The 27,955-nt window shown below is 41.4% G+C and overlaps 2 protein-coding genes across 2 annotated transcripts in view; one reads left to right on the forward strand and one right to left on the reverse strand.

The window, feature by feature from the left end:
- The window catches only part of capn1 (calpain 1), a 45,528-nt gene extending 24,180 nt beyond the window's left edge, over positions 1 to 21,348 (forward strand). Inside the window, exons 5-22 of the mRNA XM_049567774.1 lie at positions 2,335 to 2,468; positions 3,104 to 3,272; positions 6,034 to 6,117; positions 6,636 to 6,721; positions 8,042 to 8,116; positions 9,191 to 9,351; positions 9,850 to 10,010; positions 11,580 to 11,591; positions 12,163 to 12,374; positions 13,825 to 13,864; positions 13,958 to 14,023; positions 14,125 to 14,182; positions 14,782 to 14,846; positions 15,585 to 15,653; positions 15,874 to 15,952; positions 16,096 to 16,212; positions 18,217 to 18,275; positions 18,458 to 21,348. Coding sequence (XP_049423731.1) covers positions 2,335 to 2,468; positions 3,104 to 3,272; positions 6,034 to 6,117; positions 6,636 to 6,721; positions 8,042 to 8,116; positions 9,191 to 9,351; positions 9,850 to 10,010; positions 11,580 to 11,591; positions 12,163 to 12,374; positions 13,825 to 13,864; positions 13,958 to 14,023; positions 14,125 to 14,182; positions 14,782 to 14,846; positions 15,585 to 15,653; positions 15,874 to 15,952; positions 16,096 to 16,212; positions 18,217 to 18,275; positions 18,458 to 18,484 — 1,674 coding nt within the window. The 3' untranslated portion in view covers positions 18,485 to 21,348. The remainder of the gene's footprint in view (positions 1 to 2,334; positions 2,469 to 3,103; positions 3,273 to 6,033; positions 6,118 to 6,635; positions 6,722 to 8,041; positions 8,117 to 9,190; positions 9,352 to 9,849; positions 10,011 to 11,579; positions 11,592 to 12,162; positions 12,375 to 13,824; positions 13,865 to 13,957; positions 14,024 to 14,124; positions 14,183 to 14,781; positions 14,847 to 15,584; positions 15,654 to 15,873; positions 15,953 to 16,095; positions 16,213 to 18,216; positions 18,276 to 18,457) is intronic.
- Positions 21,349 to 23,074: 1,726 nt separating this feature from the next.
- On the reverse strand, positions 23,075 to 27,459 carry pnp5a (purine nucleoside phosphorylase 5a). Its single transcript, XM_049569039.1, has 6 exons — positions 27,197 to 27,459; positions 26,277 to 26,446; positions 25,077 to 25,180; positions 24,751 to 24,926; positions 24,439 to 24,629; positions 23,075 to 23,793 (listed from the first exon to the last, which is right to left on the reverse strand). The coding sequence occupies exons 1-6, from the start codon at positions 27,217 to 27,219 to the stop codon at positions 23,579 to 23,581; spliced, it is 879 nt and encodes a 292-aa protein (XP_049424996.1). The 5' UTR covers positions 27,220 to 27,459; the 3' UTR covers positions 23,075 to 23,578.
- Positions 27,460 to 27,955: the final 496 nt, after the last annotated feature.

Consider the following 27,955-nt stretch of genomic DNA (forward strand, 5'->3'; position numbering starts at 1 on the left):
CGATGTGGTCACAATGCGTCTCTGACCACCTTCAGTAGTGGTTTGGCAGATCGGATACAAAATATGTCCTTAATGCGTTTCAAGTGTATTTACACCTGCACTTTCATGTGGTCAAGAGCAATCCGATTACAATCTGATCACAAAAACCGCACGTTACTGTACGGTGTAAAGGGAGTACTTTTTTTAAATGCCTCTCCTGTTTTGGACCACTTCCTCCTCCTTCATAAGTCACAAACACATCCTTAAAACGAGAGTCTCAAAATGTCATCAGTGATTATTTCTATGTTGTGTCTGTGTGTGTGCTAACTAGCTGAACAAAAAATAGCAACATATATCAGCTGTTAAAATGGCAAGTATGAGACTTGAATCTTCAAAACTTTCAGTAACACCCAGAACTCTAAGGTTTTTCAATTGTAAAGCATGTTGTTTGTTAACATTGCTGAGAAATAGCAGGTGTCAACAGCAGAAACTCTGACACTTAATTGACTTCAACCTTTCTGAACCTGTTCTTCTTGTAAATGAGCTCCAGCTTTAGGTCATATTGCCCCCACACCTTCATCCCATACATCATATGTTGTGTCGATCTCTTCTGCTCCCTGCTGGCCGACAGGCACACTGCCACGTGTGTGAAGGCCAAATAACAATTCAGAGAACAATTCTCCCTGCCCTTATTTACCTCTGTTTACATGCTGCACTGCAAAGCCTTGTTCTGCCTCCTCATTCTTCATCTTTTCAGAGAGATTTGAAAGAAATTTCGAAACCCTCACATACATGTTTTAGGTTCTCTCATTTATAATGCAGCTGACTTGACATATTGGATATAAGTTGACTTGTTTTAGTTGAAACAAGGTGCGGCAAATCACAGCTACTTTGGCTTGTAAACCAGTAATTTGCTTGCAAGACTGGTTTGGAGATATTTAAATCATCAGCGAGGGCGCGTGAGTTTAATGATTCCCCTTCAGCCACTGTATTTATTTCAGGGTTGAAACGCAGAAGCAGGCTGAGGATTACAGCTTTTCTCAGATGTCTCCTCGGCGTCACGTGTTTGTCTCTTTCTGTGTGGTAAAATGTGATAAGCTGTTGATTCTTCTTTGTCTTTTGTTGCTGTGCCCTACATTTCAAACCAATGAAAATTTGAGCTGAGGGAAGTGTCAGTAAATCCAGCCAGCGGCGTGATAAATTTGGCAGCACCAGACATAAGACAGGGCTGACTGATCTTTGATCAGTAGTAGAAAGTAAGAAAGTACATTTACTCAAGTGCTATTATGAGAATAAAACAGTTTTAAATAAGTCAGACAGAACAGATACTCTGTGTACAGGTACATTTTTCCAACGAATATATATTCCTGAGTATTTCCATTTTCTGTTACTTTATACATTTTATACTTCTGCTACTTTTATGCACACTTTATATCAAATAAAACTCAGTTTATCTCTTGTAATTTAATCCTGAGTGTCTGATGAATGACCTGCTTCCGTTCTGCTCTGTCCTTTAAAGGGATGGTTCACTGGTTCACTCCAGATCAAAGATATTTTTCCACTTTCCTGCAGTGCTGTTTATCAGTCTAGATTGTTTTGGTGTGAGTTGCAGAGTGTTGTAGATATTGACCGTGGAGATGTCCGCCTTCTCTCCGATATAATAGAACAATATGGCACTCAAAGGGCCAATAAATACATTCGAAAAACTCAACAGCAATGTGTCTTTACAGTAATCATGACCCCTATTTTCTTTTTACCTAAATACACCCACCAACCATATTACTATGCAGAAGGAAGTGTGCATCTACTCACCTAGCACCACTGAGCTAGCTAACGTTACAGCTCAGCAGAGCAGGACTCCACTGAGTTTACATCTCATGCTGTCACAAGCACAAGCCTCTGGTCAGTGAGTAGATGCACTCTTCCTTCTGCACAGTGATAGTTTGCAGGCGCCGTTCGGTAGAAAGAAAATAGTTCCCACATGAAACTGCTCACAACAAAGTCTGTGGATTATCTTGAGTAACCAGGTCATGATATCTGGAAAGAGACATTGCTGTTGAGTTTTTCAAATGTATTTTTTGGCACTTTGAGCGCCGCAAGCTGAGTGCCATCTAGTTCCATTATATTGGAGATAAGACAGACATCTCTACGGCTGATATCTCCAACACTCTGCAACTCAGAGCAAAATAGCACTACAGGTAAGAGGAAGAAATTGTATTTTTATTTTAGGGGTGGACTGTCCCTTTAACTGACTTCACATTCTGTATGTCTTATTCATAGTTTGTGTATCTTAATAAATTTCGCCTGTTAGGTCAGTGAGTTGTAATATTGATGTTTCCCTCTGTCTGTCTGCAGTTCTGGCAGTTTGGCGAGTGGGTGGAGGTTGTGATCGATGACCGGCTGCCAGTGAAGGATGGAAAGCTGCTGTTCGTCCACTCAGCAGAGGGAACTGAGTTCTGGAGCGCTCTGCTGGAAAAGGCCTACGCTAAGTGAGACTGACAGATCATAATGAACTCTTAATGAACTCTCAGTCGAGGCTAATGATGTATTAATGTCACATCATCATCAAAATGCATGATGTTGTCGCTGCTGCAGCTTTAGCTGTTCAGAACGGATGATAAATACACATGAATAGGGGTCTGCTCTAATTCCAGTCCCAGTCTCAACTATTGAAGCCTGTAGCTGGTGGCTCCATTTTATACAAAGACGCCTATGACCAGAGTTTCGAGATGCAGAAAATCTGTGTTAAAAAGCACGATTGACAAATACTTGTAGCCCTTACGGACATATTGAGCAACTTGAGACCACAGCTGCTCCACTGGACAGCTGCGGTCTCTGTTGTAAATTTGCTTAGCTGTAAAAGTGAAGCAGAGCATTGAATGTGCGTGCCAAGTTAAGTGGGCCTCCTGGTTGGAGAGCAGAGAAGAAACGGGAAGTGCATGACGTAAAGTGAGATTTATGCATTGTTAGATTTGCTCTGTTGAGGATGTGACAGAGAACATACTCTGAACTTTTCCCCTCTAACAACAACTCAAGTCTTTGGACTCCATCTAAGGCCTGCTCTCATACCTAACACACTCTTTGAATGATTTTAAATCCTCATTAATCTCCTCCTGTGTCCCAGGTTGAACGGCTGTTATGAGGCCCTGTCAGGGGGCAGCACGTCCGAGGGCTTTGAGGACTTTACAGGCGGCGTGACGGAGATGTACGAGCTGAGGAAAGCACCCGCCGACCTCTTCAGCATCATCAGCAGGGCCGTAGACAGAGGATCACTGCTGGGCTGCTCCATTGACGTCAGTACTGCATCACTTACGCATCCTTTGTTTTAGTTTTAGCAGTGCTGGTAGGAGAATTTTGGATAGAGCCAGGCTAGCTGTTTCCCGTCTTTATGCTAAGCTAAGCTAATGTTTGGCATCTTCCCTCTCATCTTACCTTTGGGGAAAACACAAATAAACATTTATCTACATTTTAACAAAAAAAAAAAAAAACAAAGTAAAGAAAAGAAAGAAAAAACAGGCCATCACGTCAGTTCAGTTCAGTACCTCCAGCTGGGAAAGACACCTGCTGTGTTTTTAATCGACCCGTGGCTGTTTTTGTCGTGGCTCTTTGGCCATCAAACTTTGGAATTATTTTAGCAACCTGTGGCTGCTTTTCCAGTGGTGCTTCAGACCCAAAACATGGTTGTTACATAGCAACCTGTGGCTGTTTTCTGGCGGCCTTTAAAGCACCAAACGTAGATTTTTTTAGCCACCTGTGGCTGTTTTGCCTGCAGCTTTTCAGCCCCCTGAAGGGTAGTTATTTGTGACCCATGGTTGTTTATCCAGCCACTTTCAGCTCCCAAATGTGGCTTTTTTTTAGCGACCTGTGGCTGTTTTTCTAGCGGTTTTCAAGGCTCCAGATGTGGATGTTGTTTAGTGACCCGTAGCAGTTTATCCATTTGCTTTTTGGGCGCCAAATGGTGGGTGTTTTTCACCGACCAATGGCTGTTTTTCTAGTGGCTTTAAAGACACCAGATGTGGGTGTTGTTTAGTGACCGTTGGCTGTTAATTCAGTTGCTTTTTGGGCCCCAAATGTGTTGTTTTTTTTCACCGAACCGCAGCTGTTTTTGTAGTGGCTTTTCAGCACCTAAATGTGGGTGCTTTTAAGAGATTAATCGCTGTCTTTTCAGCAGCTTTTCAGCCCTTAAATAGTATTTTTCGTAACCTGTAGCTGTTTTTCCTGTGGGGATAGTGCCACAAAGGGCAGGTATTTTAATTTTTTAATTTAATTTCCTGGCCTCCCAAATTTTAAGATTTGCTTTGCTTTGCCTTATATCATTGTAAATTGTCTCTGGGAGCGTTTTATAAACAAAAGGAGAAATGGACAAAATACTATCGTTAATAATGAAAACAGTAGATTGCAGTGCTTTAACACCACTTATAAATCCAACAGGTGTTTGTAAAGTTTGGCTCACTGAGATATACTTTAGTTTGACCCCTGTAGGGGCAGGTTAAAGGTCAAAGGGCTGTACATGCCGACCTGGGATTTCAGAAGTTGGAAGGATTTTCACAGGGGAGTGGGGATCAGGGAAACCAGATGCATTCAAATACACCAACAGCACAGAGTGTACTGTTATATTTATGTTCAATGTACTATTATGTATTTGCTAGAAAAGAGAGTTGTTGTCTGACTGAGTGGGGGTGAACTGAGGAGACTGTAAATAGGGCAGTTTGAGTGAGTGGGTGCTGTAATGGCAGAAAAATGTGGGAAATTTGATCTGGGACCAGAAGAGGGCAGTGGAGATTGAGAGCTCGTGGTGAAAGGGTTGGAGCTGGCATGGATTCACTGTAATTCTCAAGGACAGTGGGTGTTTGCAGACAGAGGGGATTGAACTCTCCCGTCTGTCTTGGTGAAGGTCGTGCTCTGTAATAAGTGCTGATCAGTTTGGTTAGGACGAACTGCAAATATGACTCGTGTGGTAGGAAAACATGAAGACAAAGATGGAAAAAAACAGCAACAAAGGGAGGTCAATGAGGAGGTAGAACATCTCCAATAACAAACACTGTAACCTTTGCATTTACAGTTTACATTATTACAGTTATAAAGGGATAGTTTGGATTTTTTTAAGTACAGTTTTATAGGGTACTGGTCTATAGTCGCTGTATCACTGTCAGTAAGAACAACAGGTGTGCCCCCAGTTTGGAGAAGCAGACAGGCGTACCAAAATGGAAGCTAAGCAATGCACTGCTGTAGATGGGGAAACAGCAAAATGTATTTTTAACACAAAAAAAATCAATATCAGTTAAAATGGACACTATGTATATTTTGTTTTTTATCTTCCGACCTAAATCTACTGTAGGTAATACACTGACTACAGAAAAGTACCTCATACAACCCCACTTTGAAAAACTGAAAAACTGAACTGTCCCTTCAGTGTTGTAAAAATGAAGAAAGAGTATGGCATGCACACAAGTCATGTCTCCAATTTTGTACGTTAAAGGAACATTTCACCCCCCAAATTATCATTTGTATAACCATCACTCACCCTGTGTTACGTTTAATTTATGTAGAAAACTTTGTTTTTCTCGTATGGCTTCACAGTGAATGAAGAATCCAAAAAAAAAAAGGCGGCCAGTCCACATGTCACAACAGCAAAACTCAAGTAAAACATCTGTTTACAAGTGTTTTATACGGTATTGTTTTAGCAAAAGTGCACATTTGAGAAGTACTGAGCGTACAACTGGACTTTTTGGATTCTTTGTTCACTGTGGAGGCATGCGGGAAAAACAAAGTGGTGAGTAATTGTTATACAAAGTCATTTTGCAGGTGAAGTAATCTTTTAATATATGTGGAATTCAGTTTAATCGTGAAGATTTCTCAGCAGTCTTTGAATGTCACTGCATTTGCCGCTTACATAGGGTGACACACACGTAAACCCTATAGTGTCACTGTGTTTGAATTAGTTCAAACAGCCAGTAATCGTCACCACGTTAATGGATTCCTCGCTCTGTAAAGTCTGCTGACGTTATGAATGACTGTAGATCAGTAGTCAGTGACCTTTGTTCTCGTCCTCAGATCACCAACTCAATGGACATGGAGGCCGTCACATTCAAGAAGCTGGTGAAGGGACACGCCTACTCTGTGACTGGTGTGGAGGAGGTGAGCGGCAACAAAGCAAATCTCCTGGCTGAAAATGGCAGTACAGTTGTTTTGTGGTGCTCAAAACAGATCCAACAATTTTAGAAATGCAGTGTGAAATCTTAGAAAACACAAAATTTCTGGTTAATTCTCAAGTGGTAAATTGTTTCGAACCCTAATCACAATTTGCCAAGTGTATGGGAAACATGCATCTCATGACAGCGCGAGATGTGAACATAATGGCATCCTTAGGTGTAGTTCGGTAGAAAGAAATTAGTTCCCACATGAAACTGCTCACAACAAGGTCTGTGGATTATCTTGAGTAACCAGGTCATGATTTCTGCATCTGTTATTTCCTTTTCAACGCATGTTGATTTGATTTAAGCTGATTCAAGCTGATTTCTTTGTTAATTATTGTGTGTTGTACTGTAACAGTTTCAGACAGTAAATACACATGACTGTGTGCAGGGTGTTTGTGCAACACACTAACACCACATGACGCAAACAGTAAATATGTGTGACTGTTTCTACGCCCTCAGGTGGTGTACAGAGGAAGTCCGACCAAACTGGTTCGCATCAGGAACCCCTGGGGGGAAGTGGAGTGGACTGGACCCTGGAGCGACAAGTAAGATTTTACTTTACTCTTTCTAACACTGAAACTGTGGTGTTTAATGGCAACAGGGAAAAGGAAAAACACACAATTCCCAATGTCCTTAACGTGATAAATAGATACTGTGCAGGATTTAAATTTAAATTTTGGTCAGTTTTACCTTATATCTGTGCACTGAATCTGGTTTTTACATGCATTTATTGCCCTTGAATTTAGTTACCAAAGTCACACCACCCAGCCACTCTGATCTCAGAAAGAAAAAAGAAAGACAAACAGTAGCGGAGTGGGGTTATCTGGGCTGTTCTGCTGTCCTCAGTACTGGGAAGAAGAGTCAGTCAGAGTTGAGAAATGGGTCCGATTACATAAAGTCATATCACCGTAGTTATGAAATAAAAAAATACCAGACATTCTCCCCCATAGCTGAAATAATGTCACAATCCAGTTGAGCATCTTTTCTGATAATAATAATGCACGTGGAAGTCAGCGCTTGTTGGCATGTATTAGCTCTAGAATTGCCACAGTTATCCAAGTAACGTTGGAGTGAACACTGGAACCATAACTGATTTAATGAGCCATTCGCAGTTTCACTGTACCAGCCGTGTGTACTTAGACTTGCATGGCTTAATCTTTGAGACAAGCATATGCTACCGGCAGGATCAACCAGGTAGCGCTCTTGCGGGACGGCCGGGTGCTTCAGTTTCAGGTGCTACTGTTGTCAGTGCTACAGTTGTTAGCTTAGCAGTTGTTGGTGCTGCAGTGGGAACTGCCCATTGGTTCGACATCCCATTGTTCTGACCATATTAAACTCATTTTTCCGAAATCATCATGATGCCCTGTGGTTAAGGTCTGGTTAGGTTTAGGCAAAAAAAACACTTGGTTAGGGTCAGGAAAAGATCATGGTGTGGGTTAAAATGAAAAAGAAAGTGACAAACATAAGCCGTGAGCCTGCTCCGCCTCAAGCCGGTCGTGGCGCACCATACACCCGCCGCAAGCCGTTGAGCACCGCGGACAGTCGGACTAATGGAATGTCGAACCAATGGGCTGTCGAACCAGTGACATGGACCCACTGCAGTTGTGGCAGTGGCTGTTGTTGGCGCTGTTGTCGTGGGTGTGGCTGTTGTAGGTGCAGCAGTGGAAGGCATAGCAGTTGTAGGTGCCACTGTTGTGAGTGCAGTAGTAGTGGGTTCAGCTGTTGTAGGTGCCAAAGTTGTTGGTGTAACAGTTTTAGCAGTGGCAGTTTTTGGCGCTGATGTCATATGTCAGTACAGATGAGAAAAAAACGCTGGTGTAGTTATGTTTTTGTACATTCACCTCTTTTCTTTGTGACATCCTCAGCTCCAGAGAGTGGGACAGTGTGGATCGCTCCGTCAGAAGTCGGCTACAAAACCGCAGCGAGGACGGTGAATTCTGGTGAGTGGTCTTGTGCTAATGGGATCTCTGATCTCTGATTTTTGGCAGCTGAAGGAAAATCAGCTGATGTGACATTACCGATGAAGGCAATGCAACTAAAGCTTTGATTGGGTACAAAAAATATGCCCAATAACCATTGGTTACAACCAAGGTCTGCAGAAGCCCATCTCTGAACCAACAACGCGTCCAACCTTGAAGCAGATGGGCTACAGCAGCAGAAGACCACACCAGGTGCCACTCCTGTCAGCTAACAACAGGAAACTGAGGCTACAGTTCACACAGGCTCACCAAAACTGGACAAGAGAAGATTGGAAAAACGTTGCCTGGTCTGATGAGTCTGGATTTCTGCTGCCACATTCAGATGGTAGGGTCAGAATTTGGTGTAAACAACATGAAAGCATGGATCCATCCTGCCTTGTATCAACGGTTCAGGCTGCTGGTGGTGTAATGGTGTGGGGGATATTTTCTTGGCACACTTTGGGCCCCTTAGTACCAACTGAGCATGGTTTAAACACCACAGCCTACCTGAGTATTGTTGCTGACCGTGTCCATCCCTTTATGACCACAGTGTACCCATCTTCTGATGGCTACTTCCAGCAGGATAACGCACCATGTCACAAAGCTCAAATCATCTCAAACTGGTTTCTTGAACATGACAATGAGTTCACTGTACTCCAATGGCCTCCACAGTCACCAGATCTCAGTCCAATAGAGCACCTTTGGGATGTGGTGGAACGGGAGATTCTCATCATGGATGTGCAGCCGACAAATCTGCAGCAACTGTGTGATGCTATCATGTCAATATGGACCAAAATCTCTGAGGAATGTTTCCAGCACCTTGTTGAATCTATGACACCAAGAATTAAGGCGGTTCTTACAGCAAAAGGGGTCCCACCTGGTACTAGCAAGGTGTACCTAATAAAGTTGCCAGTGGGTGTACTGTGCTTTTTTGGTATGCTTCTGTTTCCCTTTGTAATGTCTGTTTGATTTATTACAGCAAACAGTTTATGTTTTATCTGTACTGAAACAAGGTTCAACTCTTGGCTGTCCTAACAGTGTATTTATGTCTCTCAGGATGTCGTTCAAAGACTTCTTGCGCGAGTTCACTCGTCTGGAGCTCTGCAACCTGACAGCTGACGCCCTGCAGAACAGCCAGCTGAAGAAATGGAGCTCTTCGCTGTATCAGGGCGAGTGGAGGAGGGGCAGCACTGCTGGAGGCTGCAGGAACTACCCAGGTATGAGCGATGAGAGGGAGGAAAGAGGAGGGAAGCTCTTGGATGAGAGAAAGAAACTGTTAGGAAAGGTTTAAATGAAAGGAGAGAAGGAGGATGTTTACTAGAACATAGTGTAATTTTATTTTCTTTGTACATTTTGGAGATTAACTCAGAGTTTCTCCTACTACTGACTGATGTAGGATCACACAATGGTTATACTGTATTCCATAGACATTTAATACGTTACTTTTAGGGGATAAAGAATGTTAAAAAACAAAAACAAGGAGGTGTAGAAGGAGAGAGGGAGGATTTGGATGAATTTACCAAAGGAATGTGACCCAGTGACTCCCATTTAAACACTAAGTAACTCAACAATGGCCTGCTTTAAAATACATTTTGGGAATGCCCCATCATGATTGAACACATGCGTGGAATTTGATTGTTTCCTCGATTCACTGTGACCTAGATAACAGAATCACGAAAGTGTAACAATCTGACCTTTACGACTCTTCCTCCCAGCAACCTTTTGGCTCAATCCTCAGTTCAAGATTGCCCTGCAGCACCCGGATACCCCTGGCAAATCAGAATGCAGCTTCCTGGTCGGCCTCATGCAGAAGGACCGCAGGAAGAAACGGAGGGAGGGCGAAGACATGGAGACCATCGGGTTTGCCGTCTATGAGGTTAGCTGCCGTCCAACAAACGCTGCTTGTTAAAGTTCTAGACCAGGAGCTTAACCTGGGGGTTCTCATGACTTCGTAGGATGCTTTCACAACTCGGCTGTTTGGTCCATTCGGTGATTTAAAAGCCTATCAATCAAAATCTCTTCTTGTGTCACCTTTTAGGCCGTCAGATGTCATTAATAATCAGAGCCTATAAATTCCAACAGGTTCAGACTCACCAACAATCACTGATTAACTGAATGTTTTCTCAAGAGTTAACGTCACTATGCCCCAGGATCTACTACTACCACCCAGTTGTGACATGGATGTAAACTGTTTGGGATTTATATAGTAGTTGTGCGGCAGACCCTACGCTGTCGCCATTGTGAGCATTTACACTGGTGCGATGGTGCGTCTTTGTCACTCTGCTGTTACACCTCCAAAACACTAGTCGGCGATGGAGGTTTCTGTGAAGTGCCGTTAAGTTTAGCTGATTCAAAACACATATTAAACACACATTAAATATGGCTTAATAGAGACAATTTCAAACACAAGTTCACAAATCAGCTTCACTTTAACTCGCAGCATTCACAGACAAACACTTGTCTTTATCTGGACACATTTCCCCCACAAATACAACATGATAATGTTTTTTAGCACAAGCCTATGGCATTTTACATTGTATAAATTAGCCTAGCAGCTTGCTGACTTTTCCTCCACTTGTAAAACCAGGGACAACAGCAACATTTAACAAAGTTAACATTACAAAATTCAGCTCCATTACAACTCACAAGGTTCACTGACAAAACAACTGTCTTATACTAAACACGTTTTCCAAACAAATACAACATGCTAACGTTATTAGTCACAAGCCTATGGGATTTTACATTGTATAAATTAGCCTAGCAACTAGTGGAGATTTCCTCTGCTCATATGAAGCCAGGATAAATCACACATAAATCACATATTGTTTCTTATCTGTGAAATTAAAGTAAATTAAAGCTTTGTTTCCACTGAGGGAAATGGTTTCAGCTTAGAGAAATAGACAGGAGGTCTGCGTCACTATGACATGTAGTAGCATTTCTGGGGAAGGTTCACATCAGGTCACGACGTAAGCTCTTTGTCGACATGGAGCCACGCAGAAGTATGAATTCTGCAACTTCCTGAGAACCAGTGATTCTAGTTTTCCGTGGTCTGAGCCAAATGAACCAAACTACAGCTGTGAACACACCCCAAGAACCTCATTTGCTGCTTGATTCATCCTTCTGTTTTCATTGCATTTCACAATCCAGTTAATTTCTGAGTCACTGCCACTTGGACAATGCTGAAATTTAGTTCCAGTAACTTTTATCCAAAGGGAGCAAAGAAAAGTGGAAACAAAAGCAGCACCCATGACAACTTTTATTAGTTAAATTCCTGGCTATACTTATCTCAGTTTGTCTGAGCGACTGTCTTTAATTTCTCATCACTGACAAATCTCTACTTTCTAGTTTATTCTCTGCCTTTATGTTGTTCCAGATCACGTCCCTCATTGTAATAATCAATTTCTCTCTCTCTCTCTCTCTCTCTCTCTCTCTCTTTCCTTTTCAGATTCCAAGAGAGGTATGTGCTTTATTTCTTTCCACTTCTGTCTTGTGATTCAAGAACAACCTGAAAGTTGTTAAATTGCTCGATTAAAACATTTAACTTAGAAGTAGAAGGCAAGGAACGTTTTTATAAATGGCACATTTGAGCAACATTAGGACATTTCAAAGTGCTTTACACACAAAGTGCAATAAAAATGTCTAAATACAATTAAAAACAGTAATTAAAGAGCCCAAAGATAAGAAAATAGAAGCAATCTAAAACAGTAAGACAGGAATAAAATACAAGAAGAAAAGAAATGAATAATTCTTTGTTTTAATAAAAGGCAGCGGCAAACAGAAATGTCTTTAGTCTTGATTTTAAAGAACTGAGAGTTGCAGCAGACTTGCAGTTTTCTGGGGATTTGTCCCAGATATATGGTGCTTAAAAAGTAAATGCTGCTTCTTCATGTTTAGTTTTGATACTGGGGACACAAAGCAGACCTGAGAGGTTCACAATGTAGCAGAGGATCAGAAATGTAACTTTAACAAAACCATGTTAAACCTTTTAAAGGATTTATTGAACGCTGACCAACTTCCTCCCCTCTCAGTTTAAAGGCCAGTCAGGAGTCCACCTGAAGCGTGACTTTTTCCTCACCCACGCCTCCAGCGCTCGCTCAGAGCTCTTCATCAACCTGAGGGAGGTCAGCTCGCGGTTGCGACTGCCGGCCGGAGAATACATCATTGTCCCCTCTACCTTTGAGCCGCACAAAGAGGCCGACTTTGTCCTCAGAGTTTTCTCTGAGAAGCCAGCTGACTCAGAGTGAGTGGGAGCAGAAGATACTTTGGGCATGATATGATGTTTTGGAGAGAAAACTTCTGTATTCTTCACATCTACAAGATTATTTTCAGAATTGTTCTCAGTAAAGTGTTCCTCATAACCACCCGTCAAAGATTACTGTTACTGAATTTGCATTCAAAGGTTCTGTATGTAACAGGAGTCAGCATCCTGTTGCTCACGCTTGCACTCTGCAGGCTAGGGTTGAGCAAAGTACTTGGATAAAACCAGTATCCTGTACAGATAATGTGCTTTTTATGAGCATTAGTATCAATCAGGTACAAATGTGTCAATAGCTGTACTGACAAAACTGATCTGAAGCTCAATCCTGAGATTGTTCTGTAAGTAGTTTTCTAATAGATAATAAATATAGCAACTCCGGTCCCGCCCATTTTCAGTTTAGCCACACCCACTTCTGGTTCAAACTCCACCTATGCCTAGTGTATTTACAGATACAGATAATTCAGTTGGTTGAACAGATACAGATGTAGATAATGGTGTACTTGCTCTTGCCTACGTTAGCTCATTGGCCGACCAGCTAGCTGCGACTTAGCTATGTGGCAAGGATCTGTTTTCAGTTGCCTTGGAGTGGATTTAGCATTTTGCAAACCACCTTCGAGAGTCTAGATGCGTCAGCTGATGTCATCCACTCAACACAGTATTTTGGTGCAGTTGGTAGCTAGCGATTAGTCCACAATAGCAAGCAACGTTAGGTATTATTAGCCAGCTGAAACTACAATATAACATCATATTTAAAATGTCAATGTTTCTGTGAGGACTGTCTTTAGCACCAGGGCACTGAATTCATGATGTTGGGCACTGAATTTGACGAATTGCACCCCAAGGTACTTACTTCCCACCGCTCAGTGATGTTACTTTGTCAGTAGGGGAGCAGACGGCAGCTCCGTAGAATGACTCCGACTTAAATTAGCAGCTGTAACAGCTCAAATTCAACTAGCACAAACCTCAGTGTCAAGGTCTGCTGCAAAATGTCCATCATGGAAACATCGCTTGTGTGGACTCTGTTGTGGTGGGCGCCGGTGTCTAGTTGTCCGGTTCCCCTTTACGTTAGCAAGTATTACACGCTGTTAACACTGATGTTGAGCTGAAATTCAAGGCACTTGGAAACGCACATAACATAACACCCTTTGAATTTTCCCACAGTCCTTTTTACAGAAGTCAGTCCAACAGGTTGTTACGGGCAACCAAGAAAGTTGGGGAAGGTCTCAGATTACGTTAAAGTCTGTTTACCTGTTGACAACAAAAAGCGATTAATACATGTAAAACGTTACATGCAGAACCTCTCAAAACAAAAAAAGACAAGTTTTTAAAAAGTAATTTCTTAGAAATACTCAAGGAACATCATGATGAAAGAAATCATACGTTTTAAAATAACCAACAATGTAACTTTACGTTTATCTTCTTTCCATGTCAGGGAGCTTGATGATAACGTCGAAGCAAAACTTCCAACAGAGGTGAGAGGATGCAGCTGAACTACAACACCTCACCACCAATAATGCATAGGAAGGAGCTAATGCTTACTTTAAACGTCTCTTTTTGTGTTTCAGACTGAGCTAGATGAGAGCCAGATCGACGCCAGCTTCAAGAATCTCTTCAGACAGCTGGCCGGGCCGGTAAGCGCGCTCAGCGGGAAGTTCAGCAGGAGTTTAGCAGCTTTGAGAAATATCGGTTATGATATGTCAAATGATTTGCTCTTCTCTGTTTGTGCCTTCAGGACATGGAGATCAGCATCTCAGAGCTGCAAACCATATTGAACAGGATCATCAGCAAACGTTAGTAACAGATGAAATCACTCTGGAATTACAAGCTTGCTCATAACGTTACGGAATTAGGAACAAGTATTTAAACTTTCAATATTAAAAGGCGAATTCACAAAGAATGACTGGTGATAGCACCGTGAATTGCGCACTACTTGTGCCTGCTAACTGTGAGGTCCAGACTGACAAGATGCAGATGTATTCCTCAAAACTTTAGGCAAGGAATTTAAACGTGACAAAGAGGAAGTATATTTGGGTCAGTGCTGGGTATGATACTCCTTATCAACGCACTTCAGTTACCACCACCTGTCAGAAGATGGTAATGATTTCACTGTAATTGTATGTGGCTATTAACGCTGATCCTTCTGAAATCTACTTTTTTTCCCTTTTATATAGAAAGGGGCTGATTTTGTACCAAACACATATGACGTAATTTGGATATGTGTAGTACAGGTACACTGAAACGCTAGCACAGTTAGGGGTGCATTTCACTTTTTGCAAAGAACTTTAAGAATTTCACAGTTTCTTTTTGTCTTATTTGTGTAGGATTAGTGGAATTCGCTCCAGACTGTTTAATGTGTTCTTCTTTGTGTCTTACTTTCTCATGCTAACAGATAAAGACCTGAAGACGGACGGCTTCTCAAAAGAAGCTTGTCGCAGTATGATAAGCCTCATGGACGTATCCTTGTTATGGCACTGAAGTCTCAATTCCTAAACATTAACTGAGCATAAATATGATAAGGGGAACAAGCATGTTGGATTCTTTGGATTCCTTAACAGAGTACTCCACTGATTTAACACTGCAGCTCTATGCTAGAATCTAACCTTGCTAATAATATGTAGCATCTCTATATTGATACAAGTTTAAACATTTATATTTGTATGTGTGACCGAAATAGCTAACATTAGCTCAAGTGGGTAGCTAACAGCCCACTTTTATAACTGCTTGGCAACCAGACCAGGCCTCTAATTGGGACAGGCCTTCATTTATACATCAGGCTAGTAAAAAGGAGTGGGTGTTTAATTAGGATTAGGCTTCTAATTGAATTTCTACAGTACATATCCAGCTAACTAAATAAAAACCTAACTTTGTCTGTGGATCATCAGACATTAAATATAGAATTAATCTGCAGATGCTCCGGTTCAAAGTGAGACAAAACTTTTTCATGGATGTCAATTTTGAGCCACAATGATGGCCAAAACATGGCCTGCAACAGATAGTAAGGCTTGTTGTTCATAGCCAAGCTGATTTCTGCAAAACTGGAGTAAGGAGTCAACAGAGACCAGACTTTGATGTGTAAAATCGGTGGAGCTCCCCCTTTAAATTGACTGCTCAAAGTAGTATCAAAATTTGATTCTGTTGTCGCACTCATTGATCAGATGAACGTCACTGTTGTTCCTTGACTTGGTGGCTCAGACGGACGGCAGCGGCAAGCTTGGCCTGACAGAGTTCCATGTCCTCTGGGAAAAGATTAAACGATACCTGGTGAGATTAAACACTGACAGGTCAGACGGGGAAGTCAGGATAAAATAATATTGATTCTGCTTCATGGTACTTGCGTCAGCCTGTTGTTTGTTTTGATGTCTGGCCAGTGGACTGGTTTTTCAGATTCTTGTTTGCTTGTCTCAAAGCTTGTTTCTTTCCGTTATTAATTTCCTGTTTCTTTTCTTTCTGTCCATTCTCCATCTGTCTGTCACCATGCCAGACCATATTCAGGCAGTTTGACTTGGACAAATCGGGCACCATGAGCTCCTATGAGATGAGAATGGCTCTTGAATCTGCAGGTACATGTCCTTTTTGTTTCAATAACCAGACAAAGGAAAGAAGGCATTTTCTCTTTTCGTCACAGTGTTCCCTGCTCGATTGTAGTTTTAGAAATCTTTTTGTTCTTGTCTGACTTTTTCTTGTTTGTCTTCTTCTCCTTCAGGTTTCAAGCTGACAAACCAACTGTTCCAGCTGATCATCCTGCGCTACACAGAGGCCGACATGTCTGTTGACTTTGACAACTTTGTCACCTGTCTGGTCCGACTGGAGACCATGTTCAGTGAGTCCCATTAGTGCATACCTTTGATATTGTTAAAGGAACAGTTCACCCACTTGTCAGGTGTTTTGTTAAAAAAGGCAACATGGAGCTTATCACCTCACTTTATCACAAAACTGTCAGACCCAGATCAAATAATACAGTTTGTAATTGAAATAAATAGCATATAATACATGTGTGTGGGTTGCTGGGATTCATACTCAACTAAACACAGCATATTAGAGGAGCAGTGTGAAAGATTTAAGGAGATTTAGTGGCATCTAGTGGTGAGGATTGCAGATTGCAACCAGCTGAAACTTCTCCCGGTTAGAATTCCTTCAGTGTTCATTGTTCAGGAAGTCATCCAAAGAGGTCTCTTCCTCTCCAAAATAAATCACTGAATAAGGCAGTTGATACAAAACACACAAAACACACATTAAACACACATTAAACATGGCTTAATAGCTACAGTTTCAAACACAAGCACACAAATCAGCTTCACTATAACTCGCAGCATTCACAGACAAACACTTGTCTTTATCAGGACACATTTTCCCCACAAATACAACATGCTAATGTTTTTAGCTCAAGCCTATGGCATTTTACATTGTATAAATTAGCCTGGTGGCTAGTGGAGATTTCCTCTACTCATATGAAGCCAGGGACGACAGCAACATTTAACAAAGGTAACGTTACAAAATGTGGCTCTATTACAACTCACAGGGTTCACTGACAAAACAACTGTCTTATACTAAACACGTTTTCCAAACAAATATAACATGCTAACTTTATAAGCACAAGCCTATGTCATTTTACATTGTATAAATTAGCCTAGCAGCTAGCAGACTTTTCCTCTACTCATATGAAGCCAGGGACAACAGCAACATTTAACAAAGGTAACATTACAAAATTCAGCTCCATTACAACTGACAAGAGACCCGTTTCCACTGAAGAAGTTCCTGGTACTATTTGGGGGGCAGGAACTACTACAGGAACATCGGCCCTCTCAACCGCCGTGTCTCCACTGAGTGGAGTACGAGGAAGGTTCCTGTAAAGTTACGGGCTGCCTCTGGATGTGACGTAATCGTTGCGCGACCATTTTGACTGGGGCAACGTAGGGACGGATGTCTTAGTTACAACATGATTGAGCTAACTGGAGTAGCTTCATGTCGAAACCGACAACGGGAGGCTTTTAACAGATGACATCCTGATGTTAGCTTTGCCGCTGCTGTTAGCTGATGCTTTCTAGACATCGTGATTTCCCAAAACTGAATAAATACCACACATAGCAACACAAAACTGCTTTGCTAGCTCAATCATGTTGTAATTAAGATATCCGCTGGAAAGAATATTTTTTTCACGGGCCATTTAGTGATTTTTTTTTTTACATGGCAGCGAAAGCTATATGAACGAGCTAATCCTCATCTGCTGAGTTTTAAAAATGCCGGCTATTTCTGTTGACGTCACATCCCGCCTTGAGTATATCCAATCAGCACCAAGTAATCCCCAAACCCCAGCCAGGAGTCTTTCGGGGCCGTTCTGAGTACCTACTCCGAGGCAGGGACTTGTTTAGCCCCCGTAAAAGTTCCGGAACTCTGTCCTTGGGGGTGGTTCCTGCGGTGGAGACACGCACCAACGGCCCCGGCCCTGTAAAATTACCTCGAAGTTCCTGCGGTGGAAACGGGTCTAAGGTTTACCAACAAAACAGCTGTCTTATACTAAACATGTTTTCCAAACAAATATAACATGCTAACGTTATTAGCACAGGCCTATGGCATTTTACATTGTATAAATTACACTAGCGACGATGAAGCCAGGATAAATCACACACAAGACTTAAAATGCTATTTTTGTGGAGGCTTTATTGTCTTCACAATTTATTGTTTCTCGGACCATGTTACACTTCCACAAAGTGTCATGAAAATCAGGCCAGCAGTTTTTAGTCCTGCTGACGGACAACAAACTATGCAAAAACATAACCTCCTTGGTGTATGTATTAAGAGACTATATTTGTTTTTGTCTCTGCAGAAACCTTCCAGACCATGGACACAGATAAAGATGGTTTAATGTCCCTCAACTTCACTCAGGTATGGCCACATGTCCATGTGAACAGAAATATTGCCACATACCCAAACACAGTCTTTGCTTTACAGATTTTATCTACTAAAACATTTTGTGTTAGATATTTACTCACCATTTCTGTGCATGAAACACCTATCATTATTTATAATTAGCACCCCCTAATTCACGCTCTCTCTGTGTCCCACAGTGGATCACCCTGACCATGTTTGCCTAGAGATGAGTGGACTACTCTGTAAATGTTGCACTGCATCCTGCTGCAGCTCCAGGCCCAGTATGTGTTGTTTCAGAAGTGCCTTTTCCTCCACCTGTTCTTCCTCTCGCTGCTGAGGTCCTACGAAGCTTAAAGACTGTAAATTCATCTTTACAGTGCCTACATTGGAAAAATGTGCCAATTCCTTTATTTGCCACCTGTTTTGCCAACAGAAGGAAGCTCACGTTTTTGAGCCTGGCCGTCAACTCTGCAGTAGCACTGACTGTGAGCAAGAACGGTTTTAGCTGAACATTTATTGGATGCAGAGGACGGACATAAACATATTGGCTAAATTTCAGCTGGTGGAGACAAAAAATTTGTATTGATTTGTAGCTTGTTTGTTTGGAAAAAAAGGCATCTAGACATATGTTTTCTTACAAGTTACCTCCTTAGTGTAGGTTTAGAGAAAGTGGAAGAAGTAGAAGTAAATTTCTAAATTAAATATTCAAATAAATTGATAGTAGGCCTGTCACTATTTACGACTTTGGTTGGATGATACTTTGTCCCAGAAATAATTGCGATAAACGATATTATTGTCATTTGAGACCATTTCATGCCACTTATATAAATAGCATAATAACACAAGTACGGTGTTTCAAAAAGAAACAAACATTTCTTGCTAAAATATTAGCATATTTTGTAAAAAAGTAATTCACACCTGGTAATATATACAAGAAAGTATATAGAATTGTAATACCATTATTGGAGTAGTCCAGAATTACTCAGTTTTAGACTAAATTTGGCCAACAAAAACAAAACAAACGATTAGCGAAGCTCTGCAAGCACTTCGCAGTTATCTCCATAATCTGGGCCAGTGTGCTGCAGTCTGCTCCCGGGGATGGACGGCCTGCGAGCCAGGTGGTTTGTTTTTGGATTTCAGGAAATGGAGGATGAAGTTGTTGAATAGTAAAACCTCAAACGACGAAATGTTTAGCATGTTGCCATGAGTTGCCAAGCTAACGACTATCAGGACTGTGCATGTTTTTCTCCAAAAGTGCAGCTGCAGGCTAGCGGTAAGCTACACTGTGTCATCTTTTAAGTGTTTTATTTTTCTTCAAGCATGCGGCAGTTAGGAGACAAAAAAAGGCGAAACCCTGCAGTTTATTCTGGCATCATGTTATGTAAACAAACATGCATGTAAACACAGGTGATATGTCCAATGTCCATATATTGTAGGATATGTTGACAACGTAATTGTAGTGACAGGCCTAATTTATATAATTGACTAATAAACACTACATAAAATGATATGTCTTGATGCCACATTTGTTGGCTACTTTTAGCAGGATTTAGCTTAGCATATTTTAAGCGGAATTCCTGAGCTGGATTTTTCAACTTGAAAATGAAAACCATTTTCCTTTCACCTAAAATGTATTGTTAGGTTGTCTATATTGGCAGCTGGCATCAGCCAAGCTGGGCTATTTTGAAAAGGTGTTTTTAGCTGTCCACATTTGCTGAAACTCAACCAATATGTTTAGGTTTGCTCCATTTTATCAGTCGGCGAGTTTTGCCCTTTTAAAACAAATTAAGTCAATTAGTGGTTTGGTTTTAATTGTGTTTTTTGGGGGGGTTAGCTATCAACAATTACTTATTAATAAAATGAGCTCTAGATTGTTTGAGATACTCCTGCATTTCTACTCTTTTTGACAGATTTTTGATTAAATCATTTAATGTGAAAACAATCTAGTGGTCAGTCCACTAAGAGTTAATGTGAGGACAATCTTCAAAACCCTCCTCTCAGAGCTTATTTTTTATCAAAGATATTTGACGATGAGCCTGCTGTCAGTTATCACAATCTCCGTGCCAGCGATATGGAGAGCTGCTGAGTGTGCCAGCTTGTTCTTCAGCTTACTCTTTAACACCACACATTCAGCACATATGAATGTGAGGATTATTTTTCTCTGCTCTGCCTTTGTAGCAACATTGCCGGCCGGGCATTTTGTGTTTACATCTTGTGCCAAACTTTGCTTTCACCTCAGCATCAAGAATCTGCTCATGACGCTTTACTGGGCACTGCAGTGCAGAGACAATGGTGGTTTGTTGTATCATAGAGAATGTGTTGGGTTTTATTTCTTTAAAAGTAATTCTGTTTAGCTTTTAGACAGATGTAATATGCATGGCACTTTTTACTGAATGTTTTGGAAAATATGGAAAAAAATTTATATTATGGTTGGAACTGGATGTCACAGTGGTTTAAAAAAGGGATGCGTCAGCCTTGTTTAATCTTGCCTTTCAACGGGAACAAGAACACATCAATACTTTAGGTGAAGGTAAACTATTATGCAAGATGGACAGATATGTTGGGTGCATGCATGTGTGACATGTGATATGTCGTCTGCCTGCCTAATTTCTTTTTAACCAGGGGAGCAAGTGTTTTATTTTAAAGAACTGTATGGCAAAATAATGTGTCACATTTGGGTGGGGGTGGGGGGGTGGGGGGGGGACTTGAAAGTGTTTAGGTATGGAAGAAATACGTGTAAAGTGTTATCATTTTCTTATCAAGCAAAGAGTTTCAAGTGTTACAAATACCCAAAATGTTTGTTCTGCCAATTATTTCTTGTCTTTCTATAAATGTCAAGAGCTGATTTTGAAACATTTCAAAAAGTGACAGCCAAACCCTTAAATTTATACGATACTCCGACAATGCCAGCATTCATCTTTCAGTCTTTCAGTTTTAGCAGCGTAATGCTTATGTAACGTTATCTAATGTTTACAGTGGTAGCATTCTGGGTCCCTTTGGACCCATTCGTCATGCAATACATTGGTTTACTGTGTAGCGTCTCTGTAAAACTTCAATACACACTTTGAAAATAAACATTGGGATTTCATGAGTCTCTGAATTAATTATCAACTTATATTCTTATATTGGGGGGGGGGGGGTGTTTTTCTCAACCTGAACTCTGTTTTCTGATGTTTAATTGTGATCAGTTGAGACAGCAGTGTTTGAAAGTGGTCCAGTATTGAGTGTGAGGGCCGCAGATGGCAGCAGAGAAACAGGCTGCAATGTAACGGTAATGGGCAAATGTGCACCATCAATTTATGTCCAGTAAAAGTATTTGATTTTGCCACTGACAGGCTCAGATTATTATATTATAAGTGTCTGACAAAGTTATGGAAAGGATCCCTACAGAGATAGACCTTTTGGTTCAAAAGTAAGATCCTTTTTGTTTAACCAGAAACAGCCCCAAAATTGCTATCGCCAAACCCACCAGACTCCATTTTAATAAAAAGTAATTTTATCCCTGTAATCACACTTTATTCAAAGTCAACGGAAACAAAATAAAACTCGCATAAACAGTCTTGATTTCTCATTCCACTGTTCCAACAATCACCAGCTCTGGTTTGGTTGAAATAAACCCTTAATTCACCCATTAAGATATGAAAATATGCTGATTCTATGCATGCTAAAATTACAGTTTCTTTTAATGGAGTCTGGTGAGGTTGGTGCAATTTCATGGCAGTTTCTGGTTAAACAAAAAGGTCTATCTCTGTAGGGATCCTTTCCATAACGTTGTCAGACACTTAAAATAACAATTTGAGCCTGTCAGTGGCAAAAAAAGCACTTTCAGTGGATGTAGATTTACGATGCACAAATGCCCCAAGTGCTTACATTGCAGTCTGTTTGTTAGCAGCTTGCTGCAGGAATCTTGTTTAATATTGTACAAATTTGTTGTTCCCATTAGTCACTTATGCCGGGTTAAAACTACACGACATTTCTGTCTGTTCCAACAGTCACTTGTCAGATTAGGCGATTGTGGAGTCATAAAATCGTGCGGTGACTTGGCCGACAGACATGACACACTACACGATGGTCCACACCAATCATCCCTGGTCGTGTTTTACGACGTGTGTCGTCGGGTTATTCTTGTCCTATTTTTGTTATTGTTACTATTATTTCAGTCACTGTGTCTGTTCGTGTGCCAGCCGAAATGTTTGAAATGATGGCGCGATGCATTAACTTCATCGAGGCAAACGGGAGCCTCTGCAGTTGTGGCAAGTAAATGTAAGTATTTACTATTTTATTACTTAATATTCTCCTTTATGAAGAAATAACATTGTTTGCTAGCATGATGCTAATGGCAGTACTCACCGGGTTGCTAAAGGGCCTCTGTTGTTTCACACCATCATTTTACCTTTTATCGCTCTGTGTGGTAACATCGCTAGAGGAAATATCAAAAAGGCTGGGCTGTTGTCGTACAGTTGTGTACGGCAGCAGATCGCTCTGTGTTCCTATTCGTCAGTGGTACGGCGATAACGGGAGAAGTTGTAACCGTCAAAAAGAAAATCAAACATGCTAGACTTTATGTCGGAAAGTTGTGAGGCATCCCAGACGTGGCACCAGTTGTCGTCTGCTATGATACAAAGGATGACATGAAGCAATGGATTATTGCACACGACACAAGCCAACACTGCATGTCGCTGCGTTAGGCTATAATCGGGCTGATATCAGGCTGATATCGATATTATTTGTTTGGTTGTGATGAGTAAATCAGTTAAAATGATAAAAAAAGAGGTTCCCCTCCACACCCCGAAGAACGACACAAACAAACTTAATATAGTAATAAATAGTACCTTTAGTAACAACATTCATATTAAAAAAAACAACCACAGTAAAATACATTAAGTCCACTAATGTACACATTTCAACAACATCATAATATTAAGATCTTTACAGCAAATTTTTTGCTCATTGTTAAGTTAAATTGCAGACATTTATACAAGCTGATCACATGTTTTAAGTTAGAACAAATACATCTCATTTAAAATGATACAAAAAAAAAGTTTTCGTCAGGTAGAGGAATGTAAGATGTCATAAGGTACAGTGATGTGAAAACAAACGATGTGTGCGTTCTGTATTTCTGTATATATATATTCTGTATATATCTATGTGAGATTTCTGAAAGGACTTCTCTTTTAGCATCTTTTGACCTAAGACTAAAAACAGCCCGACTGCTCACCCAAATACTAAACTAAGTGGGCTTTTCTTAGGCAGAATAGCATTAAATATAAACCACTTTCAGTCTAGTTCGTCATAGCTTCTGACTATCATGGCGTCTCTTAGGCGTAGTTGTTGTGCTCGATCCTGGTCACCATGGTGGAAACCAGCCGCTCCAGCTGCTCCGCTCGCTGCTTGCCCGTCTGAAGGACCTCCTCATGATTGGCCTTCTCCTCGCTGTCGTAGTCCATCACTGCCTGGTTGGTGATCAACGAGAGGGCGAAGACGCGCATGCCGCAGTGACGTGCGACGATCACCTCGTGGGCTGTGCTCATGCCTGGCGAGGAAATTAAAACATCGGGATAAATATTAAAGATACCAGAATAGATACAACAGAAATAATAACCTCCTGAACAATGAACACTGAAGGGATTCTAACAGGGAGAAGTTTCAGCTGGTCGCAAGTTTCATCACCTCACAATAATATATCGATTATTTGGACAGAGATACAATATTTCCTGATATCTCAAAGTCTGGCACAATGCTTTTACATTTAAATTTGATTCGTTTTAGGGTCCTGCGATTGATATGAGACAATTTCAATATATATCTTTTTCTTGGCTACTTGTCATCATCTGCCTGGCGCGAGACTGCTAGCACTGTTTGAATGTTTGGGAAGAAGGTGTGCTTGGATGAAAATGGTGTCACTAACATGCTATGGGAATTTCAAAATAAATTTGTATCTCGAAGACGATGACATGTATCAATGTTCTTAATTTGCGTTGATAAGATCGGATCGTTGGTCATGGAATCGGTGCATCAATGAATCGTCACACCCCTAACTGCTAAATGCCACTAAATCCCCCGAATCTTAAACACTGCGCCTTTAAGGGTCTGGTTTTCATATGTCATTGCTGTACAGAAACTGCAACTATGAAATAGTCTGTATTTTTGGCTATGGCGTCCATGAAACACTACTCACCGACAGCATCAGCGCCCAGTTTGTGCAGCATGCGGCACTCAGCAATGGTCTCGAATGAAGGTCCGCCCAGCACGCAGTAGACGCCCTCCTTCAAGAAGTCACCGAAGCCAAGCTCCTGTCCCACGTCCATGGCCATTTGCTGCAGCTCGCGATCATAGGCATCGGACATGCAGGGGAAACGCACACCGAACCTGTGAGAGGAAGGAGTCGAGAGACGGTTGGAAGGTTTAGTGTGTGTGGAGGCCAAAGGAGAACTAAGTATCTGCAAACATGTTAAATAAGCCTAGTTAGGTTACAGGAAACACATCCTACCTCTCATCGTTGGGTCCAGACAGCGGATTGTTGCCAGCGAATCCGGGCATGTTGATGTGGTCTTTGATGATCATGACGTCTCCCACCTTATAATCCTGATTGAGGCCTCCGGCTGCGTTGGTCAGCATCACCGTCTCCACGCCGAGCAGCTTGAAGATGCGTATAGGCAGTGTAATCTGGAAGCACACACACACATACAGTACATAAGATATTATGTAACCACTCAGCAGGGACTTTGCTCTTTCAGCAGCATTCTTTAAAGGCCACACATTTCATGGCAATTTTCTCCTCAAGTGTTCGAACACAGTCTGTTACAGCACACACACCTTCCAGATTGGGTAGCCCTCGTACAAGTGGAAGCGCCCCTGCATGCAAACACATGGCCTCCCCTTTAAGGTGCCGAACACCAGCCGACCAGCATGTCCGTGCACTGCAGGAAGGAAACACAAACCAGTCAGTAAATATCAACAGCATATAGAAACCAGTCCAGACATTCTTTGTAGTCAAACTCAGAGGTGGGAACAAGTCACAAGTAAGTCTCAAGTCTTTGCACTCAAGTCCTGAGTCAAGACTGACAAGTCCCAAGACCTATACAAGCAAGCCTCAGCAAGTCATTAGATCTCTTCAACACATGTAAGTCCAATTTTAAATTCACAAAAATCACATTAGTTAAGCATTAGCTGGTTAACTATGTTAGTATTCATCTCAACTTACTGTTCTTTGTGCAACCTGAAAGGTGGAATTTGGATCCACACATTGTGCATACTGCAGTTTGTTTTTATGTTAACGACTGTGTAGTTTTTGTACGTGAACAAAATTATTATTAGTAGTATATTTTTCCATCTGGGGCTCAGTAAAATAGTGTTAGTTCTTAATTGTTCTCTCCTGCTACTTGATTGGATGTTGGTTCAAACTAGGGGACTGTTCGGTATTTATTAGGGGGGAGGAGGTGGCGCATAAAGGGGAGGCATGTCAAATATTTTTTTAAGCACCCAGGGGGGCACTTCTGTTTTTTTATTTTGTCGTAGGGGAAGGGCATACAACTTTAAATGGTTGTATTTCGTATTTGTTGTACTGCAGATTTTAGAAGAAAACATGCCTTTCAAAACCGCTGCGTCAAGTTTCCTTTAAAGATCGATTGGATTTTAAAAATTTTTTAACAGGCCTTGGACACATTTTGTATGACAAATGCTTCTGTCAGAAAAAAACAACCAGATCTGGAATCTCCCCCCCCTCCTCTAAATAAAGAACAGTCCCTAAATGGATCTGGGAAATTAAGGTCAGCTCGCTGGGAATTAATAGCTGATTCAGGTAATGAAGGGAAAGTTACTTGATTTGTGTTATACATTTAAATAATTTAAAATCCTTGGACTTGGGGGAAGGTATCACAAGTGAAGTCACGAGTCATTGGTTGAGTTGCAAATCTTGATTTTGTTAAGGCAAAACTAGAGTCATCAAATCTGAGACTTGAATCAGACTCGATTCCAAGTCATGTGACTCGAATCCACATCTCTGGTTAAACTCACCGGTGCTCTGTGGAAAGTTTGGGATGTCCTTGTAGTTAAAGGCAACCTGGTCCTTCAACATGTCAGCGAGCCCTCCGAGCCCCGAGCCGCACACGATGCCCACTGTGGGTCGCACATCAGTCTGGGCCAGCAGCCAATCAGCAGTGGCCTTGCATTCGTCATAGGTGTAGCTGGGTGACATAAAAAAAAGGTCCAGGGTCAGGGTGACTGCAAAAACTTTTTCAGACTCACCTCTCTTTGCCTCCTGATTCTTTAAGTATCATGTGATGCGGTCTTTATAATCAGATTACAAGATGAGAGCGTTTTTCTGGGCAGCAGGCCTGATCGCAGAACTGCTACTAATAAGGAGATGACTTGAAGAGACACACACATTCCTGTAGTATCACGCCTCGTACTCTTCAGTGGTGACACACACACCTTTTTATTTGTCTGCTGAATTGAGAGATTACTCTCACTCATCCACTGTGATTTGTGTAATTCCTTTCATGTGACAAACTGCTGGTTTCACCCCCACCCAAGCATGGATTAATGGATATACGTGGCTTTGCTCCTAAAGACTTTGCTATAAAGATTTCCTTTTCATTTTACTTTATTAACACCTAAAAAACATCATAAAGTTAAATAAAGTTGAAGTGAAAGTCGAGAATATTGATGTTACTAATTGTCTGATCAGTAAAAATGTGATATAAAGTGCAAAAGACACAGTTAAATTCCATGTCTGACTCCCTAAGGAATAACTGAATGGTTTTTCATTTAAGACTCGCCGCCCACAGAACATGTGCGCATTTCTTTTGGCCCCAAGCCAAACATATTTTTTACCCACAGCCCCGACCTGCCCATGAAGGGGCCATGTGTTCAGCAGCATGGGAAGAGGAAAGCTGAAAGTACAGTCTGTTCAAAAGTATCAAAAGTGTACTCACCCTTTGGTGGCCTCTGGAAACATTGCAGAAGTTTAAATAAGTGTTAAGAGTTGGTAAAAAAGAGGAAATGTGCACTTTTTAGCGCAGAAAATCAAGTTCCAGTGCGGAAAAAGTGTTGGAAAAAGAGCCCAGCTGTTGAAATATAACTTATTACAGAAAAGCCGAGGGAGAAAAAAAGTTTTAAAAATGTAATCTCAAGTTTTTCAGGTGTTGAGTCCTGTTAAAGTCTTCTGTCTCGTGTGTGGAGAAGAGGCGCAGTCGCCGGGTTTATTATAGGCAAAGAGCCACCCCCCACCCCTCCTTCTGCTCAAAGTGACGCATGTGTGTGCCGCAGCCTCATTGGGTGAGTGGACACACCTTCATAATAGAGAAGAGGAAATATACGTGTATGTCCTGCTGGACAGCCCCCACCCCTTTCATCCCCCTCCTTCCCAGCAGCAGCAGCAGCAGCAGCAGTGTCCACATAAACCTCTTTACATCCTGTTCTCCACATCATGGTAACAAGAAATGATTGCAACATCCCCTAAGCAATGATCAGCTTTTTGTTGATCAATACTGCAGGTATTCTCCCGGACATGATGTGCATTTTTAGCATGACTCAGTTTTGTTTTGAACATCACGTGTCTGATGTGTCCATGTGATTGCTGCCCCTTTTCTCGCCATCAGGAAGTGTTTACATGGAATATGTCTTCACATGACTTTTAACCTCCATATACCTGAGCCTGAGTACTATGCTGGAGCACTGGCTGGGAATTGATA

Source organism: Epinephelus fuscoguttatus, linkage group LG23 (assembly GCF_011397635.1).
Source record: "Epinephelus fuscoguttatus linkage group LG23, E.fuscoguttatus.final_Chr_v1".
NCBI classification, from domain to species: Eukaryota; Metazoa; Chordata; class Actinopteri; order Perciformes; family Serranidae; genus Epinephelus; species Epinephelus fuscoguttatus.